Source organism: Etheostoma cragini, chromosome 9 (genome assembly GCF_013103735.1).
Source record: "Etheostoma cragini isolate CJK2018 chromosome 9, CSU_Ecrag_1.0, whole genome shotgun sequence".
Classification (NCBI taxonomy): Eukaryota; Metazoa; Chordata; class Actinopteri; order Perciformes; family Percidae; genus Etheostoma; species Etheostoma cragini.
The window spans coordinates 14,241,128-14,265,973 of NC_048415.1; the positions used below are offsets into that span (position 1 = coordinate 14,241,128).

General features: G+C 41.4%; 1 protein-coding gene across 2 annotated transcripts in view; it reads right to left on the reverse strand.

Annotated features, from left to right (window-relative positions):
- insrb (insulin receptor b) overlaps nucleotides 1-24,846 on the reverse strand; it is an 82,633-nt gene that overhangs the window by 49,107 nt on the left and 8,680 nt on the right. For both annotated transcript variants that reach the window (XM_034881873.1, XM_034881872.1), the window contains one exon: nucleotides 6,177-6,725. In XM_034881873.1, the coding sequence (XP_034737764.1) occupies nucleotides 6,177-6,725 (549 nt within the window). The remainder of the gene's footprint in view (nucleotides 1-6,176; nucleotides 6,726-24,846) is intronic.

Genomic DNA, 24,846 nt, shown 5'->3' on the forward strand with positions numbered 1-24,846 from the left:
CTGCATGTGTACCTGGGAGGCACACTTGAAACTTGACTTGTTTGTTTTGCTCTGTTTTGTTTAACTTTGCCCACTGCTTTAGCTTAGCATAACGACTGAAAACGGGATAACACAAAGTATAAACTGCACAAGAAAATTAAGTGTAAAAACATCAATTTGATGACGTGTTATGTGCAAGACCACTTCTTGGCCGGGACCAGTGAGTTTCTGGAGTCTTCAAAATCTTATAAATACTGAACTTCTTAATGTTTCAAGAGACTTTGTTCCCATTCTGAGGAAATGTCCTGATACTTCATGTAAATCTGTTGCCGGGACATAACTATAAAATAAACCACTAAACCTCCTTTCATAAGATAAAATGTCTTTTGAATGTTATAATGGTTATTGACACTTTCATAGACTGCTGTCACAGGTTAATCATCGCTCACAGAGTACAGCTGGAGCTTCATAGAAAGTAAGTCCCAGTTCCTGAGAATTGCATACAGTACTGTCAACACCATAAAGTTTCGCTTTCAATTTTTCTCACTCTCTCTTGCTCAACCCTCTTGTGCTCTCAGTCTCTTGTTTTTTACAAAAGCTTGGAAGTTAGTTGAATGTCTTTTAAACGTGCTAATAACTACATTAAATGTAGAGATCTGGGCAGCCGTACCAGTGTTCAACTCTGGTCAGTAGGAGGGTCACAAAGCCATGCCGAATGACGCACATTGACCCATTTAGATCGGCCACCAGTGCAGGTTTAACGTGTGTGACTGTGACGGTCTGAAAATGGTATGTGTAATGGAGAGGGCATTTTCCTACTATGGCTTTTGACAGTGGGAGATGAAGCTGTGCCTCTGTGTGCTGGTGCGTGTGTGAGCCTGAAAACAATCGCAGCAAACAACAAAGCACGTAGGCACAGGCTAAGTGAACTTTGACCTGAAAAGCTTCTCTCCTCCTGCGTGTGTGTGTGTATGTGTGTGTGTGTATGTGTGTGTGTGTGTAAACACAGTACTGGCTGGTGTCTGTGAGGCTGAACACAGTGTGCCATGCATCAGCAACAGACAGAGCCTTATCTAAACAGGAGATTGACTGTTTGCTCCCATTCCCTCTTTCTCTCATCTGTGAATACTACCCCAGCTTCCTTTTCTATCTGTAATTTTATCTGTCTTTACTTCTCATTTGTTAATGGAGTCCTTAGTCTTGTAGTCAATCTGCCTTTGCATGCGTTGGCTTTCGATCTGTTTCTCATCTGTCAAAAAACCTTCATCCTTAAATTGAAAGGTCATTTATTGTGCATAACAGATAAGAGGTTAACTACTACCTTCATCTAAAAACCAAACCAATAAGTCCAAAGACAACAAAAAGGCAAAGTTAGAAAGCTACTGCTTTCAATCATGTTAACCAAACCAGTCCTACCGATGCCATTTTACTCATCTTTAATGCATCATGTGCAAACATGTGGGTGCAGAGGATGTATGACACATGCCTACACATCCTGTCAGTCCCATTTAAAGCAGGTGTCGGTGATCCATGAACCTCACTGATGTCAGACCTGACAACCTTCCCCTTCTCTTTTAGACATGATCATTTTCTTGCCAATCTGGTATTTCAACACCAGTAGCAAACTTTTATTTATACTTGTGATTTTTGACTGAGAAACAATTCTTTTCATTCTCTGTTTTCCATAGGGACATCCATGTGCAGGGTCAGCTGCAGAATGGCACGTGTAGGAATGGTTGGAATGCTCAAAGACATTTCAACTGATTCAGTCCAGATTTGTCCACATACACAAACTTACTTATGATTGAAGTTTTCAAATGGATTGAATTGGATTGCATAACGCATGATCAAAATGCACGCTACTGTTAACCAGAGGGAAAAAAGCAAGCAACTACCAACATTCAATCAGGCGATTAAGCCACAGTGACTGGTGACAGCTTGTTAAAGCTGGAAAAATTGCACTTGACAAAACCTACTACGTGGGGATGCACAATTAATCAAATTTTAAGTTCGATCACGATTCTGGCTGTCTACAATAACATTTGCGTAATCAAGCGATATTTTAAATGCGTCATTCCGTTCATAGAAGGCTCAGTTTTTTTTTGCAAAGCCAATCTACCGCTCCGTAAACCAGCAGTCGGTCATACGTCGGTCATAAGGTTTACCAATTTAACAGTAAAAGCAACATTTTTTCCCGTCTGTGTTGTTTTTCAGACAACAGCAGTGACCAGTGCTAGTTAGTGTCTGTTAGCTCCCAGGGCTCTAGGGTGCGAGTAACGTTTTCCCTCTAGGTCACACCGGTGCACCAAATGTCCTCGCATCCTCTGCCTCTCCACTAACAAAGCCATGTTGTTTATATCAATATGGTTTAATGTTGCAATACATGACCCCTTTCTTCTGTAAAGTCGTGCCTGTTTATTGTTAAGCATGAGAGGCAAACCTGTATTTGTACCAGTGTTTCCGCTGCTAACTCTGCTATTGCGGCGGCCACGGCAAAAAAACACAGAAGAAGTTATTGAATGCAAATAACTTTAGTTTGTAGAGAAATAGCGTGTGAGATGGTGCCTGCTGGAGCTGGCGAGAGATGTGACCCATGGCCAGAATATGTGAGTAGGCCTAACATACGTCCATCGCACTCCCTCTCTCTCCCTAGCTCTTTTAATCAGTTATTGTTGAAAACAAGTGAAGGAGCTTTGTTAGAGATAATATTTTTTAAATATATCCTTGGCTATTTATTTCAGATAATTTTCATTTACATGTGTTGCAGCTTTATGTATGTGCAACATACAACTTCAACAAAAGAGGAATGCAGCACAATATGGATGTGAAAGCAACTATAAACAGCGACAACGTGACAATTAAATTTGTTTTGGTTCAAATTAACAAATAATAGTGATAATTAATCGTGATCTCAATATTGATCAATCACGATTATCATTTTGGCCATAATCGTGCAGCCCTACTACTATGTAATTGACCTCCATATCCTAAGTACCAACACATTTACAAATATACTGATGGCACATACACAAGAAATACATGTGTGGTCAGATACACACACATACACAACAGAAAATATGACCGGGCAATGAATGTCAGATCTTCTACACTCTCCAGGCTGTTTGGATTGCCCAAAAAAAACGTAAGGGCCCTGCACAGTTAAACCTGACATGTCTTGGTTCTCTCTCTCACACACACACACACACACACACACACACACACACACACACACACACACACACACACACACACACACACACACACACACACACACACACACACACACACACACACAGGTTTTCCTGCTTGTAAGGAGCATGTGTAAGATCAGAGGAATGCAGGCTCTCCCTTGGCTCGTACCTAAGGCAACTGGATCTCTGTAAAAACACAACACAAACAACCCCACAGTTTCCACTCACACATAAACTTTATTGCGCCATCTAATGTTCCTCCACCCTGCACACGCACACGTGTGTATGTGTGCAGCTAAGTTTGTAAATTTTGAGTTTTTATTCACAGAAGTTCTAATTAAAGATCCTACAGTTTACTCGCACCACCACCCAGCATGTGTTTCACTGTATATCCCTGCAAAAGCACCCAAGGGAAACAACACATTTCTTGAGGTTTACATCTCAAATCCTTTTATCTCATGTGGGGTTGAAACATGCCTGTGTAGCAATAAGACGCATAGGTATTATACTGTTTATTCTTATTTAAGTATTTTATTCTGATCTGTAACAGCACTGACTTGAGAAAAACAATCAAGTTTGGCTGCTGTCGGCTTAAAACATGTCTGTGGAAATGTGGAACTGCAGCTCTCCCCTCCAGTGGGGACATGCACTTATCAAACACACACGGTCACTCACAAGCATTTACAGTAAGTGTACACATATCATCCCTATGTGTAGCCTCCACACACTCCCCCTGCCGCAGAGGCAGACAGCCATTGCATCATGTTCTAGAAATGGCTCCTGCTTTCACACACCACTCTTGGCTAAACTGGAGCCTGTCATGTGACACAGAGCACAGCGTCATACCTGCTCCCCCTGCTTATCCAAAGCAAAGGAGACATGAACGCACATGTACAACACGTTATTTGGCGTCCTGTGGACCCACTTCTGTTCATCAGCCTACCTTCTTTTTTTCAGTGGTCTTGGCATTTATCTCTGAAACCGAGTCCAGGGCTTGTATTTGTCAAACATTCTCCAAATTACACTTATAAATGCTCAACATGGGAGTAAAATTGTTCTCTAAGGAGAATTTATCCCATTGGCAAAAGCCCATGAGTATGCATGGAAAATGAAAAAAGGAGGACAGCGGTGTAACATCCTATCAAATTTGCTAATAAAATGTAAATGATATCCTAAAATGACCACCACTTCTGAATTTCACATATTGCTTCAGCTAATATCTAATTCATTATCATGACCAACAAATTGTTGTACAACCACTCCAAACCATGTACCAGACAGATTTGTGTTCACCTGCTCTACACTACATTCATCTAAATTCTACCCTTAACCCGTTTAAAAATTTTAGCAAGAAGTTTTGATGAATAGCTTTTATTCTATTGTGAGCTAGAGTAAATGTAAAGCATTTCTACTCTAATTTCTAAAACTATGTTTTTGATAAATACAGGCCCAGGTCTGCACGACTTTCATTTTCATTCACCTTACGTATGTGTGTGTGTGTGTGTGTGTGTGTGTGTGTGTGTGTGTGTGTGTGTGTGTGTGTGTGTGTCAAAGACTTAGACACAATAAGAGACATTTCCTGTACTACTTTCCTGACAGTGAGACCTGGCAGAAAACCGAGGAGCCGGCATTTTATGTGGGCTGCAACAGTCAATGATATAAGTATAAACATGGTCGTTTTGCTTTGATCGCTAACCTTTGTCAGACACAGAGACAGCAAAAAAAACAACACAAGCTATAATCGCCTTCAAAAAATAATAAGCATTCTCTCTGTGTGTCTTACAATAGAAGCTACTCTTTATGTTTATGGTAGGTTGGGAAAGACTGATTGACATACTGGCAGCAGCACCAAGCAAACCTACAGCTCTTCTCTTCTAAAAGGAGAGAAAATATGTACAATGTTTAACAAACAAGCGTACTATCAACTGTCAGTCTAAACCTCTTTCTGTCATGGCTTTGTTTCCCATAATGCCTACCTTTGAGATTGCAGTTCCCTTAACACTGAGTCATTTTAAAGATCAAGCAGATGCCAAGTCTATGATTACAGATCACTTGCCACAGTGTTCCTGTCAATGAATGCTAATCAGAGGTAGTCCACAACCCCTGGCTGCTGATATTAGGAGCAACCCTCCTTATTGTAGAAATCATTATATGAACCATTTGGAATGAAAACATTAGTCGTCTCAATTGATTTCTGGGAGGAAAGAAATCTCCAGTGCATGTTCTCATTATGTGTCTCAAAGGACCACTTTACATTGAGCAGCGTGATGGATTCTGGAAAGGCGCTATGCTATCATGTGCAGACACAACAAGCAGTCAATATGGAGATTTTTCCACTGCTTCTTTTTATAGAGAAAATCAAATATCACAATATTCTTGACCAAATACCTCAATTTCGATATTGCAACGATATTGTATGGTTGACTATTGTTGCCTTAACAAAATTTCATTTACGCAATGAGATTTTTGATAAATATTCTCTAGAAATTATTTAATGACTTAGTGGGTAAAAGTAAATTTAGTAAAAGTAGTGAGGCGGTGCTGATCTCCGACATTTGAAGCCTCTCAGTTCGTATCGATGATTACAGTACAGTAGTTATTTGTAAAAAAAAACGTTGCTACAGTACTTTTATTTGTTAAACAAATGCTTTGGCCTGTAAAGAGGTTTTGTTTTTTGGTTTCAATGTATTATGGAGTATTTCATCGTATAATAATGTAAAAAAAATAAAGGTTCCTACTTCACGGATTTCACCTATCACGGGTTCTTCTTGGAACGTAACCCCTGTGATAAACGAGGGTTCACTGTATACTCATAGATGTATTAAATAAATTATCACTGGGTTACTTTGATAGCGAAGAAAACTTAAAAACATGTATCTTTGTCAAGTGCTGTAGCAAGTTCAGTTTTTTCTATGACTTCAAAACAGATCAATGAATAATGATAAATTGAATGAAAAAAAACACGTAATAAGCTCTCCACTGTTTGACGCACATAAAAACACTTACTTCTCTGGCAATGGTTCTGTGACCAGCATCGTCCCCTGAAGTGTCCGTTGATGGTGTTCTGTGGGCAGATGGTCTGACCTTGGGCCGTGCCGGGACACACATCTCCACACTCTCTCTCATTCTTATTGGCTACGATGAAGTTGTCCTCCACCGAATCATGGATCTTGGACCAGTCCAGGGTGGTCAGGTAACACAGGTCTGGATTCTTCTCGATCCTCACTGCGCCCCGGTTGATATTCATGAGGCTGTGGAGACCCACCTCCTTCAGCTGCAGCATCTCGTAAATCACAAGAGCGTAGTTGAAGAAGAGGTTGTTTCCGCGGATCACCGTCAGGTTGGGGAAGAGATCGCTGAGGGTCTCGAGGCCGTAGACTCTGAACAGCAGCACATAGTCGGTCACCACTCGCAGCTTTGGGTAGCTGAGACCCCGGAAGTCCTCGGTCTTGGTCTTAAACATGAGTAGAATCTTCAGGTGGCCCTCGATGATGGTGCAGTTCTCCAACAACTGGAGGTTGGTCACATTGTTCCGGATATCCTTGTTCTGGCAGACTGGGAGGATAAGGATGGAGGGAGATATGAGAAACAGTAGTACAACACAAGTCTTTTAAAATTATGAATCCAAGTTTTTTTGATTTTAAAATACTTTTACATTAGACACCTTTGTCCGGAGAACAGAGCTGATCAGCAAAATGTTTATTTACAATCAGCAGCCAGTTTATTCGGAACCCCTCCCTAAAACCAATGCTATTTATTTTTTAAAAAGCCCAGAAATATATCCCACTGTCAAGAAGGTAAAAAAAACAAAAAGTTCAAATTTTGACCAAACTATTTTAGAAGTGGTGTTATTTAAACTTTTTCCCCATTAATCAATAAACTTGTTAGACAAGAACATTTTTAGAAATAGTGAAAATGTCCATAGCAAATTCCTAAAGCTCAGAGTGATCCCAATAAATACAACTTCAAGTTCATGGCGTAAGACAAAGTAAAGCAGCAAATCCACAGAATTGAGAAACTGGAATTAGCATATGATTAGTAGTTCTTCTTGAAAAATAACTTGATTAAGTTAATTCATCAACTTTCAGGATCAGAATCAGAAAGGGCTTTATTGCCAAGTTTATACATACAAGAAATTTCTAATGGTATTGGTGCATGTAGAGAATATAAACAATGTAAGTATAAACATATACACACAGTACGTATTAATAAAGATAAGAGTAAAATAAATAATAAAATAAGTAAAACAGTAATAAAAAGGTAGAGGCAGTGTTTTATCATTGGCGAGCCCACATCATAGTATAGATAGTCATCTTTGATTTGCAACAGCGTCAGAACAACCGGATATGAACGTGACCCTTTTTCCCCATTTAAGACATGAAACCCCTAGTGATTTGCATTAACTAGAGCAGAGCCATTCATGAAACCTCACTAAAGTCCCCTTTACAATCTGACTGGAAGAAACCGCTCTCGCTCCAGAGAGGACATTACTGTATGGCACTGTCTAATCTGAATGAAGCACACATGAAAGGGTTAACAGAAATGAAGCCTGGAAGCAAAATGCTTATCCACGCTCATTCATACTCTTTAGCTGCTGCACGCTGGCACACACACAAGCCCACATTTGGACCAGCAAGCAAGGACCCACACACACACACACACACACACACACACACACACACACACACACACGCAAGCAAGGACGCACGCACACACACACACACACACACAAAGAGGAGTGAAGAATTCATTAGGGGGCAGTTACTTAAGAAGATGTAAGGAGAGAAAAGGCATTTTGCTGTTGCTTGCTAAAATAGGTTTACAAAGTTACCAAGAGAACAGAAAGCAACTATATTGCTCACGTGACCTTTGTCAAAGCCTTGCGACTATTTTCCTCAAAATTTCAACTTTCTTAGAATTTTAACAAAGATGGTCAGGGATGGCCATACAGGTGGAATGTTTTTGTACTAGATCACCCAGGCTTGTCCATCAACATCTAATCATACACAGTGTCAGCTCATGCAAACAGATTTGCAGTTTAAAGTGGAAGATATGATTAACTGGTTGATAAGGGGACGCAACGAGATGTTTGAACACCGTGTTAAAATGAGTAGATACATTTCCATAAATTCTGCAGTGTTGAACATACTCATTAACAACACTGGTAGTGGTGAGCCACAATACTAATTTGACTTAACCATGCATGGACCATGTCAAAAATAATACCAGCCATAATGGCCAAAAACATGGTTATGGTCAATAACTCAGATGTGAGAAGATTGGATTTGAATGCAATTTGTTATGGAAACATAACAGGCTGGTTTCCACTAGGAAAAACAAACATTAGGCCACTCTGTTTGCATGAGAGCAAGAACGACAAAAGAATGCCTTGTAGGAAACTAATCACATTCATCATTAGACTTATTTTGTTAACCAAATGTGAACGTCTGTCATGGATAAAAGTTCAATTTGTAAAACTACAATGCTGAAAAGGGGCCTGGTGATTGTGGATGCATGGTGAAATTAGCATCTTATCACAGAAACATCCAATGGTCTCCATCTAGTCTGCTGCTTTTATATTAGATGAAACAGACACACACCTGCTAATCGCACTGTCTGCGTCGTCCATGCATCTAAATAATGTGAACCCTCACCACCCTTTGCTATGTTCCCCATTTTTTGCGCAATTCCCCACTACCACTTTAAAAAAAATAAATAAAAATAAAAATAAATGATAAACTGCACTACAACATACATCTTAAAATAGAAACAAAAGTCTAAATTCATTGCAGTGGACTAGTTGGTTCCATTGAGTTGTTATTGACCGTCATTATTTCTCAGGTGTGAGCTACCTATTAACTCCCAATTCTGTTAATGGTTAGTGAGACAAACATGTCAACAGTCAAGGTACAAACTCTGACCGGCAGCACATCAATGTCTTATAATGGAAAAGAGCCAATAAAGCTGTTACACTGCCAAATAAAACCATTCTGTTTACTACAACAGCACGTTAGCATATAGGGGTGAGTTATTCAGGCCAGTCAGAATGTATTTTACTTAAGCACCAACTCGTGGCCTTTTGTTATTATTTTAGAGAAAATATCTGGATCAGATTAAAGAACAAAAAAGAGTCAAATTTAAATATCCAAGCAATGCAGTTTTTCATGGTATTTCAATCATGAGTATGCGTAAATTAGTTCTTAAGTTAGTTCTAGTTTCTTTTGAAGTGAATATGTCTGACGAAATAAAATAAATCAAACAGAATATGTTTTTGGTTTTTTTACAGATTTACAATTCTGTAAAAAAAATGTATCCAAAAAACATTTTTACTGAAGATAAATATACAAACGATAGCAAAAATGACTGTCTGCTGTAGGGCACCTAACAAGAGATTAATGAAACATAAGCAGGTATGTTGAACCATTATCTTATTTGACATGGTGACAAAACTTATGAAATAAAGGAATTGTGCATATTGAGATATTAAACATTAGCCATCAACTTTGCTCCTCCCTGCACTAGTGCAACAGCAACAGCCATCCTGTTACTGTCAGTTTTACACTAGTGGCTGACTGGATGTGTAAAACATGGTTCTGTGCACAGAACCAGCTGAGAAGCCATCACTGGAAACTGTTTGGAAAAGGGCAGGCAAAAAATCTCTATCAAACTCTTGACTATGGGAGCTTGGAGAAGAGCGAAAACTAATTTTCCATCGATAGAAGCCTTCAGGGCTGTTCTTTGTACTCCCCAGTTCTGATATAACTGATGGAATTACAGCATCTATACCAGGGGTGGGCAAACGTTTTGACTCTTGGGCCACACTGACTTTGACAGGTGGGCCGGGCAAGGACCAGATGGATTGCGTGTTTATGTGTACTAATGTAAGGACATGTAAAAACTATTATGTAAAAAGTTTGGACCTTTAAGACGCAGCAAAGCAAGTAATGCATTTATTGTATGAAAGTAGAGAAACTCACGTTACATTTCAGTGGGAACACGGATGTTGGGCTTACATTTCTGCCAGTGCATCAAAGTCTGGGGTTAGTTTTGTTATGACAATTCTCAAAATGGATCTGATGTGCTGGTCAACTTTGTGACGGGTTTTGTAAAAGTCTGCTCACAAAGGTCGGTCGAGCCAAACAACGCCAGTATAATTTGTGCCGCCCTCGGAGGTTTGGAAACGTTGCTTCGTTGAGTGAAGCATAAAAGTCATTCAGTTTAAGAGAGTTAAACTTCTCCTTCAAGATGGAGTCAGACTGAAGATCGATCGATCAGTTCCAGTTGCAGGTCATGTGGTGCCGTTTCAGGGTCGTGTGACAGGGGATAGGACACCAGCTAAAGGGACTTGTCAATTTTTGCAAAATCAGAGAACCGATGGCAGATTTCTCTGTCCAGGTTGTTCAGTGATTGGCTGTACATCATGTGGGAAAATATGTCCACAGCAAACGCAAACAAACCTGGACTGACAGGGTGTCAGTCCTTTCTCGCTGTCTTTCCTTTTAGGGACTCCATGCTTAAAATGCTCCTCAGTTATCTCAAAGCCTTTGTTAATCCCTCAAATAAAAACTAGGAGCTGAGCAGTTTCTTTTAGGTCGTTACTTTCATCCAGGGCTAATGAATATAATGTAAAGGACTTTTTTTTAAATTCATTGGCAATATCTTAATTAATCAGTTCCACTTCTGCGAGTCACTGTACATCGCGACAAACTGATCTTTTCAAACTTGCCTTTGACAACTTATCCAGACATAAGAGACCTGCTATCTCTATCATGAAGTCTTTCAAAAACTCACCTTCTGAGAAAGGCTTGCTAGCCTTAGCTAATTAAAATGCTAGCAGAAAATGTCCCTTGGTGCTAGACTCTTGAATCAGTTTGTCAGACTCCTTAAACACTCGGCACTCACTCTCCACTTTTCTTTTATGCACATTTTTACAGAATGGCTCAATGTGCGTTTGACGTGTGAAAAGTGAAGTTGAGGGTTATGCTGCATTCATGTGCATTTGGGAAAAATTGGAGGAAAAAGTTCCAAAGCAATTGCAGGGAAGTCAAAATGAATGTGATTTAATAATATAGTTTGAGATAAGTTATGTGGGCCCGATTAAAAACCCTAATGGGCTGTACATGGCCCGTGGGCCATAGTTTGCACATGCCCGATTTATGCTAACCTCTTTATGAGCCGCCATTGTTGCTGCTGCCTGTAGCTCCTCGATATACGCGGATTAGCCGGACGATTTTGACACGAACATGAAAAGTTAACATATTCATCCATTCATTGACTAGGTCAGACAGCAACAAACGGGCACAAGATCATTTTTGTCCGTCGTTTAACGTGTAATGAAATTACTTTCATCAATAAAAAACGTTTAAGTGGGAGTATTTGAATGTAACCACAGTAGTGTGAACATTAGGGGTGTGCAAAAAAAAGGGATTCCCTTTTGTATCACAATTCAAGCTCTACAGCTTCAAAATCAATTCAAATTGATGATTCAGTATTATTTTTCTTCTCTTTTTCTTTTGTAATGTCGTGTGTACTATCACATGGGAACAGTAACTACATTTACATACTGTAAATCGTTATTTTAATTAAGAATAGTTTTTTTAATAAAAAACAAAACAAAACAAAAAATCGATTTTGAATTCAATCTTGAGCCTAAAAATCTATCTTGAATCATGACATTTTCTCAATAGTGCAACCCTTGTGAACATGGCCAAAGCAAGCTCAACTTTACACTGTACGCCTGCAGCCAGATTTGCCAGCAGTCAAACGCAAGTTATAAAATGATAAATCAATTTCAGCTGTTGTACATCTCATCAGATGAGACAGAGTGTGAAACAACAGCTACAACAGCTTTGGAGGTGGCAGTAGCTCTGTCAGTAGGGAGTTGGGTCTAATGAACCGGTGGGTCACTGGTGGTGCCAGTTCACCTCCTGGGCACTGCCAATGTGCTCTTGAGCAAGGCACCGAACCCCCAACTGCTCGGGGCGCCTTTCTATGGGCAATCTCCTCACTCTGACATCTCTCTATTTAGTGCATGCATAGGTCCATTCACACAAGCTAGCCACTTTGACCTGGCACCCTATTTATTAGGCACTATCAGAAACCAAAACATTTATTTCTCTACTATGTGGCAGTTGGCGTTATTACCAGTGATAACAGCAACCTTACACTCCTCTGCCCTCTGGCCTTATCTCCTGGACACATCACACAGGGCTACAAGCCACCCACTCGCTGTCAGCCTGCAGCACTAACCGGATACCTATTGTGCAACACGACAACATAACAAACTACGTTATGCAACACCAACAGGGCCATGGTGCAACTAACCCCTGCCCATAATGATCTTCAAGAAAACACCAAGAGGACACACACATGACCTTTTCACATAGATGTATTTTTATGACTGCAGGTAAGAAATTTGGTGTCTTTTTACAAACACACATCACATCCTGCTAGAGAAGCTTTCTTGACACAAAGAAATGTTAGTGGGCCATGAGGGGAAGCAGTACACAGTGCTACTGGGAGCTCCCTCTGCAAAATGGAGTCTTGTTTTCGACTGACAGGAACGAGAGAGAGAAGGGGAATGAGTGAGGGGTGGGGGCGCGGGTCATCAGGGGCAGATGGGGAAGAGGGGAGGAGAAGGTAGGGGAGTAAAGGAGTGGAGGAAGGGTTGATATGTATTCGGGGGTTGGCTGAAAGAGCCACTGTGTCTTTAAAATAATGAGCTTTCTCCTCCCTCTTTCCTCCCAGGTTTAGAAGCATGGGGACACAGGAGAGGCAAAGAGCGCGAATAGAGAGATTGAGTCAGAGAGAGACGGGTCGCGGGCAAAAGAAAGGGGAAGAAAGGGTGAAGGGGGGCAGGGAAAAGATGGGAGGGGAGTGAGAGGGGTGAAAGTGTAACCTGAGCCCAGGCAGGAACGCAGGGTGACGTAAGGGACTTACAGGACGGTTGGTGATCACATGCATGAATGGAGGACCGCTATGGACCTCTGTTACATGACAAGCAACACACACACACACACACACACACACACGAGGAGGTGGGAGAGTTTGCTTCCTACTGCCCACAAACAACAGTTATGTTCAACTACAACATAAAACACTCAACGACCTGAGGTTATGACTGGATGTGTGAAAGGAGAACATGAGATAAAAACAAGGAAAAAGAAACGGCAAGAAAGAGGAAGACACCTGCTGCACATTTTTTTCATTTTTTGTGATCTAAAGAAAGAAAAAAATACACTAAGACTATACCGTGAACTGCTGTTTTAATTTACTTTTTGAATAAACAGAGCGTCATACAAAAAAAAAAACCTGGCTGACCTGTTGTGGGTGGGGGTTATGGTGGACAATGACCGTGACCCCCTTAAAGCGCACCCTCCCACTGAGGACCACCCATAAGCAGGCAGCTTGGTGCTCTCACTGGCTGTACAGGAGCTCTTAATTACAATAACAACCCAATCAGCCAGTAATGAAACAGGAAAGGGGGGGGGGGGTAGCGGGCTTGCTCTGTATCGGAGCGGAGAATGGAATAAGAGAGCACCGACTGGAACCTACTGTACCATATTGTTGATCTCTATAGGAGAAATGTGGGCCATCCACCCGCCTTCTCGGTCCGTTTGACACTTAATTTGGCAGCAGGAATGAGAAGAGGAGGAGGGAGGGAGGGAGGTATATAAGGGTGTCAGACAAACAGAAACGCGGAGGAAAAAGCTTGGAGACGGAGCGAGGTGAATAAATTGAAGTCCTCAATAGGAGATTAAAAAATTTATTTTCAAAACTTTCAACGGACATTTTGAACAAATGTATCCTCAAAAATGTCCCTTCTCTTGATAACAGCTCTGAAGAGATACCATTTAGACATTTGTCCCTATGTGTGCTACTTGAATAGTTATGAGGTCTTTTTTTCACACATTCGTGCTGGAACAGTAACTGAATAAATTGTCCAAATGGTTGCAGTGAAGGCCAGAGCTTCTGTTGTTCAAACAAGCAATGCCTGCGTGTTATTTTACACTTGGCATGCTTGGATGTTATTTTATTAGGATACGACCAGTAATCACCATCAATACTGGTCCATCCTCCATACACAGACAATGGAGCATAATCCAATATGCCAAGAAAGGATAACACTTAATGACAACACTGATATTTATATTAGTATGCAGTTTTCCACAAACAATTCTGCTTTTGAGTATTTTTCACACATTTCACCCATTTTTTAATTAAATGAGGCCAAATTGTGTTGTTTATTAAAAAAGAACTGATTGTTTATTGGTCAAGAAAAGTGAATTTACATTTTTCATTTTCTATCAAGCAGTAAAATGGTTCCTTAGTTTACGATGGTGCGTCTGACTTGCCTTATTATATTGCAATGTACGCATGTGATTACATCACACGTGTATATTGCAAGGTTACAAGGTTGATGCAGAAACAGTATATTGTTCAGCCCTAAATTAAAGGCATGCATTAATGTTACCACGTATTATGGAGTACAGTTGCTGTAACTGACATTGACTATGATATTGTGGCATAAGCTCCTTGTTCACACTACTCTTAATAGTGATAGTATAGGCTGCAAATGTAAAAACACCCAGAGCATTTAAAGTGTGAGTACTATAGTGACACAGTATAGGTATAATGATGTCAAAATTACTCCAACAATGTCTCAAGGCATTTGAGTACTAGTAATCTACTTGGCAAAAGAACAGATTTTGATTATAAGGTGCCTTTCTGAAAAACAGATAAACTGGATACTGTTTTTTCAACCCTGGTTTAGATGTGTCCAGGCCCACGTTCCCACAGAAAATCTAAACGCTGTGGATTGTGGACACAATTCAGCCACAGTGTGAAGAAGCTACATGGTGACAACTGAGAAAAATATATTAATGATGATTTAGACTCCACTACACAGCAAATCACAGCTCTGCAAAATGGAAGTGGTTCATGCAGTTTGCTTGCAACAATGTGATCATCCGTGAAACCTCCCTCCTTTTACTTTCCTTGCAGATATTACTTAGATCATAGGAATATTGGCCAGGATGGTCCTTAATCATAAGTATTATTTGTAATTAGTGTGATCAAAAAAGCTAACGTTTTTTTGTCCAATTTTCACTCATTCTATGTTACTCTAAAGCAGAAATATTAGCAAATTTAACTCCAACTAACTGCCGGTTTAGCATGTCATCTCTTTTTCACAACTTTACTCCCTTTCCTTGTCAAAAACGAAGTGGAATTAGCTCACAGAATAAGCTCAAGCTCAAGTGCAGCTTAAGAATTACTTGAGTATGACCAGTGCAACTGGAGTCATACCGATGTTAGTGGCTATCTCTGACTCTGACTCTGACTCTGACGGAAACTGCTATTCAGTGAGCTATTCAGTGAGCAACCACAGCTGCTATTGCAGCCTCAATTTCAGACAGATTCTTCTTTTATTTTTAGAGTTGTGCTCCCTGCAGAGAATTTAATATGCATTAACTAACAGTAGCTGCCTGGTTAGCCCAGTGCTGGCTGGCAGTGAGAAAGTTGATCACGCTGGCAGTTTTAGAAGGTGAGATTGAACCCCCCTGTGGCACGGGGACCAGCCTGCCTCTGCCTTTGACTGTAGCAGAGGGCAGCCGCATGTTAGCATTGCGTGAAACCAGACCTGTCCAGCATTAAACCAGGTGGCAGCTAACTCTGGACTGTGAGAAGTTTCCCCTCTCTGTCAGCTTAGACGCACGTTGCCCCTGATGAGGTCATCTGCTGATTATAGATTTGTCAACAGCTCAGCTGCTGAACAAACCCCAGGAGAGAGAATATGCGGTCATGGTGCCAAGCGGATTGCAAGTGGAAAAATGCATTTGTTTGTTAATATAGCTGTGGAAAGTCCTGAGAGGTAAAGCCAGCTCCCTGTGTGCCCACTGCCAAGCTGTGGCTTCTACATTGAGAAATGATCCTGAGAAATTGCATGAAAGGCATTTTGATTAACATGTACCAACTTGTACCTCCAAAACAAAGAGAGTTGAAGAACGACATAGCAGGGAAAGACAAAGAGGGGGGCAGTTTAAAAGGTGGAAATAATTTCAGTGTGACATCAAATCAAACCACACAGGAAATATGTTTAAGAAGAAATCTTCTGTTAACATTAAGAACGGACAATGACCAAGTCATAGGACAAGTGAAGGTAGTGAACAATCGGGACTGACCTGTAGTTCCACATTTGAGGGCATCAGATAAAGGTGGGGGTGCTTGGGAAGAGAAATGGAGCAGAGAGAGAGGGAGCGTGTGGGTCGGAGCACCTGTTCCTCCATTGCCTCAGTTTCCTATTGAAGAGTATGGCAAGGGGAGCTGGCCTAGCCTATTTATATACAACGCTGGGTCCTGTTACAGCTGTGGCACAGGGCCAAGCTGTGGCAGATTGAAGCGGGTAGAAAAACATGCAGGCCCTGCACTGTCAGATGGCTGGCCAAGAAATGGGAAGCCTAAATCAGATCACACTGGTGACTTTGGCTCGCCTCCTATCTACCTTCCGGAACTGGCAAAGGAGAGAGGAAAGGAGGGATGGAGGGAGAAAGGCAATGATGGCTTAGACAGAGGGAGACAAAGAGACAGAATATAAACAGAGAGAAAGAATGAGGAAGAGAAAAATAAAGTGTGTGTGTGGGGGGGGGGGGTCACTGTCACTTGTTTTTAAAAACAATGACTCACTATTTTCTACTTCCGCCAAGCATAGTTCAACCTTGGACTCAAGGCGACTAAGAAAGAGAAGAGGGAAGGTGTAGGAGCAAAGTGAAGAAAAAGAGAGAGAAAAACGTGCCCAAATTTTATTAAAAAATGCAAATACATTTTTTCTGGCAACCTTGCAGATTGCTAGCCTGTCTCTCTATCTCCAGCGTACTCCAGTACTCTGACGAGTACTACTACATACTCAAAACCAGCAAACAAAGGTCAAGAATTTAAAATCATCAATCCATATTTCAAGCAGATAAGATGTTTACTGTCTCTGTATGTGATGTTATTCCTTATTTCCCAGTTTGTCATTCCCTTTCCAGCCTTTTCTCCTTCCCTCTGCTTCTGCAGCACAGCATGGTAAAATGTAACCTTTTGAACGGCTTTAAAATGCAGACCACTGATGCAAACTGCATCTGCAACTACATGGAACCTGACAGATATACACACAATAACCCAGCTCTACAGTTCTTAACACTTAAAGGGATATTTCACTGTTGGAAAGATGAATATATCTTTAAATCAGGTCACTTGTATAGTAGAAATGTGAATTCTTGTAGAAAGTAGTCTAGACTTCAAGGCCAAGAAAAGCCAGAAAATGTGTTTTTGGATCATATGGATGAAAGACACCAAATCCCAGAATGCACTTGCTTCGCTGCTCTATGAGTCCATTCCCAAGCCACACCTATCGTTTACAGAAATTGACAGACAGTGAGGCATTCAACTCAACTCAACTGTTGAGTTTTATTGTCATTTCAACTATATACAGGAATAACGTTTCACTGTGGCTCAAGTGGTGTTACACATTTTAAATATATAAAAACAACATTATATAAAATAACGACATACAGAACAGGCTACATTTAGTGCGCACACACTATAGGCTCTGTAAAGTTCAGCTAACGCATTGGTAGTATTAGCGCTAGGTGGGCTGTAAACACAGATTATAAACACAGCCGTAAATTTGCGTGGAATGTAGAATGGTTGGCATTTTATCAGTGACAAGCTCCACCAGTGGTTAGCAGTAGATGGATAAAAGCACCCCATTTTCTGCACTAGCCCGTGTTAACACAGCCCACCTCCACGAGTCCTACCTGACAGAGCAGCATCTGCAACATCATCGGAAGGTCGCTAGATAGTGGAGTCCTATACAGTGCTGTTCAGCCATGTCTCCACAAAAAAAAAAAAAAACAGTCTCTGAACTCCCATTGGGAGTTTTGTTGAGGTTGGATGTAAATGTAAATGTGCTGTATTTATATAGCGCTTTTCCAGTCTTAACAACTGCTCAAAGCGCTTTTACATCTACAGGAAACATTCACCATTCACACACATTCATAAACTGTGGCCGGGGCTGCCGTACAAGGTGCCACCTGCTCATCAGATAAACATTCACACACATTGACACTCCGATGCGCAGCACCGGGGGCAACTCGGGGTTCAGTGTCTTGCCCAAGTGTCTTACCACTGAGCCACAGCCGCCCCATGGATGAAGTCCAGTTTGTTGTCTAACAATCGGACACTTGCAAGTAGGATGAATTGGACAGGTGGCCGTCTAGACTAGACCATCTAGTGTAGCTTTCCACCTAGCTAGAACTCCTGCCCTCGTTGATGTCCCCTTCCCCAGCTAGCGGCATCGGGCGACATCAAAGGCTAAGGTGCTGGTCTCTGTAGCAGGCAAAGCTCGCATAGTGTATATATGCACATAGAGTATTTTGTCTGTAATAAAAGTCCCCGCATATTCTCCAATCTGTACTTATGTATTCTGGTGGTACACATGTGCAATAGTTTGAATGCACATAACTGTTGAAAAAATGTGCTGCTGAAATCAGAGAGCTGTAGTTTAGCTCCAAGATGGCTGACACTCAACTCGCTTCAGCACGGTTCGGGTAAAGCGTCCAACCCCCTACGGGCAGGATGAAAACATGCGGAACTAGCTGGCTTGTAGTCCACAGCCGCTGGACAAGAATGCCTCCGATGACACTAAATGATGATTATTGAGTCATTGGAGGCTTTATTCAAGACCCACAATACAGAGAAATCTGGTCTCAGGGGCACATGAGGGAGGGAAGCGCGGTCATTCAAAAATACTAACCGGTTTCCACTGATACAAAGCTTAATGCTAATCTGGGAAGTATCCATTTAATTCCAGAACACCGACATATTCCCCATCTAAAAAATGATTGGACAACTGGTAACACACCAACCAAGGAAAGAAAAATCTGAGAAATTCTGACCACGCCTTCCAAAACAGCTAAACCAGGTGGTGCTCCAAACAAATAAAAGCATGTTGGGGGAGCAGCATTCCTGACATAGTCAAAGCATTTGGGAACAGACAGAGGAGGAAACAAGAGCACACACCACACACACACAAAATGAGTAATACAAAAACCATCTGATGTTCCTTTTTATCTTCCCACGTTAGTGAGTTAAGCGCAGAGTAGTGTCTTGGTGTGGTGAGCTTCTGCCTGAGAGGGAGGCAGCCAGCGCTCGGTTCCCCTGCTTGACTTGCAGCCACACGGCAGCAGCTGCAGGGCCCGGCCCCACCAACGCTCTAACCCACAAACCAGATCTACACATGACGCTGGACGAGCTACGCCTGCTAATGGATCTGCCAAATAGGCTTCTTCGAACTCTGCATGGCTTTCCTTCTTCTTCCAAATTGAAGCTACATTTCCAATCCTAACCCGCTTCCTGTAGTACTGCAGTTTGTGCCACTCAGCATTCAGACTTAAACAGAAAAAGAAGAAAGGGAAAGTACAAGGACTTTGATGGGACAGCTGCCCAGGCTGTAGCTCAACATGCTAACTCTTTTTTTTTACACCGAGTAGTTTTTACCTCCAGCTAAAACAGTTTAGGGGTTTAGTGAAAGGATTCCCTGTGTGGTGAATGGACGAGTGAGCTCATCCCAAGCATGGCAAATCCTATTGATTTGACTGGATTGCGGCAAGGCTGCCAACCACGAGCTACGGCAGAATCCAAAATTCGATGCAAATGACAAAAAACACCCAAAGGAGGAAATAATTTGATTCTAACTCCCTTGAAATGAGACTCCGTCTGTGTATATATATGAATGTGCGTGTGTGTGTAAGCACTATAAAGAGGAGCAAGAAGACACAATAACAAGCACAGGAGATGGGAAAGCATAAAGGAAAGAATGAGAAAAAACATGAGTGATGGAGAAAGCAATGGTACAGGAGCAAACAGAGAAACGGGGAAAGATATGACAAACCGAGACAGAAAAGCGGAGATCAGAGGGGAGACTGGCAAGATGGAGAGCAGAGAGACCAGGTCAGTTTAACAACCCGTATGTCTGACCACTAGCTCTCACTGGCTGCTGCAGGAAAACCACACACACACACACACACACACACACACACACACACACACACACACACACACACACACACACACACACACACACACACACACACACACACACACACACACACACCCTGTGTCTCTCTGCTAACTTTCCCATTGCTCAGGTCTGTGCCTACAGCTTCAGTGTCTCCTTCCATTTAAAGTTTAACTGGAATTGAATTGAATTTTTGTTTGTTACAGCACAGATATCTGCTCTGTAAATCACTGGTCCTGTGTGCTTCTTTTCGAAAAAGAAATCTGATATTTAACGGGAGAAATGTGTTTTTAATATTTTTTGGTTCTCCCTAGTTTTGCATTCATCTGACAATTATTTGTCTACACAGACATAGATGTCTTGCTCGGATACAGCCAATCTAATCTGTTTTTGTTACTCTCTGACTTGAAACACCACTTTCTTGTTGACTTGATATCATTACACGTGAAGCAGCAAAGAACTGTTCACATTTTATATAAACATTAAGTTGTGGGTTTTTGATTAAATATATCCCCTCCGCCTGCTGTTTGTTTTCCACCCCAAAACCCCTTTGCAGATTCCCAAAGACATTCAATCATTGCCCTCCTCCATTTGGTTTTCCTGTACAGGATATCCACGGGCATGCTAGGCATGGACGGAACACTGACGTCACGTTAACGTTCAAAGGGCCCCCCAGCCAACAAATCATCTGCTGTTCCTAGTCTCTGACAGACAAGTCCCTGGAGGGGACGGCCTGTGGCCACAGTGGTATTGTAAAATGACTTCCATTCATTACGCTGTCATTTAACAGCAAGGCATGATTCAATATGGGCCCCCTTTAACTGTAAGTGAATAAGGAATGCTTGATGCAGACTCGTAAACTAGGCGCAAGCTCTATACCTCTTCGTCCCTTTTCAGTCCGTCTTGGCATGAGTCCGTCCAGTGTTTTCTCCCACATGGAGGCTAGAGGATCAGCGTTGCCACAATGGGACACTCCTTTCACTCCAGTCTTTCCTTAAGTGTCTGCTTTCCTCACTTTCTTCAAAAGGTAAGACAACTAATGGCCAGTTAAACATTGCTACAGCAACAAAAAGGCACGTGATGCACACACACACACACCAAAGCATGTGTCAACCACTATACAATGACATTAAAAGGGAAAAATAGGTCTGACCTGAATGGTTCAAAGCCTAATGTTTTGCCATAACTGATGCTTACGTCACTACTCAAATGCTATGTTGATTGCTTCCCCAGAACACACACACACACACACACACACACACACACACACACACACACTTGTTGATTTCTTCCCCACAACAAACACACTAACACACACACACACATAGGAAGGGTAGACATTACACTCAACGTGCTTTTACTCAACAGAAACCATGGCCAGCATATTTAAGATTAACCCGCACCCCTTTCAGTTTCAATTTTTTGTAGAGTATTGCGGATAATTTTGTTAAAAATTGTTTCAACGTGTAAATCAATGCACATGAACTTTAATCTGTCATGCAGTTCGGAGACATTTTCTAATTTGCTTGACTGAGAATATTTGTCGATCCACTGTAGACTTTGATCTTTGCTAATGATTTCCCAAACGGTAAATTGCATTGCAGCTGTTTTAGAAAAACACTGTCAATTTCTGGTAACCTAGCTATCAAAATCAGTTTGTCAATTGGTAAAGCACAAATATGAGTGAGCTGAACTAAATGGATTCGCACTAAGTGCTTCCCAGTTTTAACAAAAACTGAGCCCAAGAGATTCTGGCGGGTGCAATGCTATTAATGAGTTCATTAAAAAAAAAAGATTTAAATAAAAGCCACTGACAATAGATACATCTCCCAAAACGCACATATAAACCAGTTAATAAAAATAAAAATGATACAACCATGTATCCGTAATTAAAAGATTGCATGTACTTGTGCAGGACTTGTGCGGAAGGCTGTGATCAGTAAGCACTGGCCATGCAAAAAGTGAATCACAAATAATATTATGGATCAATTTTAACACTTTTATAACTGTTATTGTAGCGAGTGTGTGACCCAAACAGGACTAACTCTCATCAGTTATTGACAGACTCAGTGAGATTCAGTGGGTTACTCCCTCATAGCACAGGACACATACTGATTGGTGAGATACCCTGATTTGATTATAGGTGTTGGGAGTGAACTGTTGAAACAAGAAGGGTACAGCGCTCAGGGGGTTGAGAGAGAGAAAATCCGCCATGATTGTATCGCTACTGACAACATTCAAAATCACACAGCAACACCTCAATAATCTGCCACTATACACTATATTAAGACAGCTATGACAGAATGATTATCCAACTTTCTGTGATCACACACAGTTAAATGTGTGTTAAATGCAGCAAGGCTAGAAGTGTATTTACAGGGGAGGAGGGGGTAGTACAGTACTGTAAGAACAGCTAGTGCTGTCACCATAGTAACCCATCTCAGGCTAGTTCATCAGGACAAAAACAGACCCCCGCCCGCCCCCCAACACACACCTCCACTGAACACATTACACACACAAGCATGAGTGCTCATAAAAGGACACACAGACGCAGCAAACACAGCCTAATCATAAAGGTCCATGTGACTGGGTCTTCACAGTGCGCAGGTGTAGGCTACATGTTGAGCATCACTTAGAAGCAGGCAGGCTTAATAAGAGAGAAGAAAGCAAAAACCAGGGGGGAGGGGGTGTCAAATGGATGGTGTTCGCACCTTTAAGAGGTTTGAAAGAGGAGGCTTTCCCACCCCATACAGAACAGGATTAACAGGTGTGTGTGTGTGTGTGTGTGTGTGTGCGTGCGTGCGTGCGTGCGTGCGTGCGAGACAGGTCTGCAGGCGATGCGCATCTGCAGTGTGAAAGAACAACAAATCAGTGAATGAGAGTGAACCCTCTCACCCCTGAACATAAACGCAAACAAATGTCGGGAGGGAGAATGAGAGTCGGATATGGGAGGGAGCGAGGGATTGGGGGAGGAAAGGGAGCTCCAGCATAAAGAGTGGAGAGATAAACAGCTGGAAGGAAAAGAGGGAGTTGTTGTGATGCAAAAAACTTCTACTGATTCCAATTTCACTGATCAAAATTGTTGCATATTTGACATGCACAGTTTACATCATATACAGAACCTGATGAAGGACTGATGAATGAAAGTTTAAGAACAAAAATATAGATAAGATACAAAAAGGCAAAATGCATTTATCTAATGCTTGAGTCGGTGTGTGTGTGTGTGTGTGTGTAGGTAATTAACTGCTAAGAGACTCACTGGGTTGTGTGACAAACGACCACTTCTTAGTCATATGACAGTCCTAAAAATAAATTTAACCCATCAGGTTCAGTTACACAGTCACTACAGCACGCACGCGCACACACACACACACACACACACACACACACACACACACACACACACACACACACACACACACACACACACACACACACACACACACACACACACACACACACACACACACACACACACACACACACACACACACACAGCTATCCAAACAATTGCAAAAAGTATATTAAATGTTTTTGATGCAAACAACTAATTGTTATAAGGTTCATAAAATTACCAGCTTATATTCGTTCAAAAGGCGGAATAAACTATTTTAAATGTTTATCATTAGAAAGTTAGAAAGTATCAAATAAAATATAAACCATTGACAGAACTATGCCTGGCACAGTTGATACGCGTTAGCTCCTTTAATTTAAACTTTATTATATTCATAAATGTACCTTGTATTACTTCAGAGTAAAGAATTGTAAAGATCTCAGACAAGAGTTGTAGCTCAACAAATTTACCTCAAGCTTAACCCACCCACTGTTGAATTGTTTAACTCTGTTACACTCTAAACACAGGAAGCCGTTTCTTCACATTTCCTTATAAGACACAAACTTACATACATATAAGCTTTCGTCAGTAAGGCCAAGCTTAGAAACGGCTACAAGATCAGTATTCAACAGAGATGGACACGTTATCTGCTGTGAGTGTGACCCTTAAATTACAGGATGGTTTTCTAATTTGTAACCACATACAGATTTCCATGTGACACAAACAATTCAGCCTCCCTCTCTCACACTAACTTAGATAAATCTGGAAACACTGTTTAAAATGTCAATTTCTACACAATGGTTTACATGCAAAGTCTGCTGTCCACTGAACTGCTTCACTAAGCAAGGGTGAACAATGAACTGTGCAAGAATGTGTCCTTTTGGATGTGGCGCTAAGGCCTGGATCAACATTTTCAAAAAGTGGAATTTTTCCTCCATTACAAAAATCAAGGCATGTTAAGCCTTATCAGCTTTGGACAGCATTCTCCGCCTGAAGAACAAACATTTAGGATGGTCAAAAACCCCAGACCGCTCACATTAGGACACGGACATGACCTCAGCCAGTGTCTGGTCCTGCCTGCAAAAGGCCCCCAAAAGATACCATTACTGATCCCCATATTACAGGGCCAGCTCAACTTGGATCTTACTGTGTGAAGTCACCAACAGTTAAAATAGGGCAGATCCAAACAGCAACAAGGACTATCAAATCAGATACTTGCAGCATGGCGTAACGGCGCATGTGTGTGTGTATGTGTGTTTCCCACACACCATCCATCCCCTCCC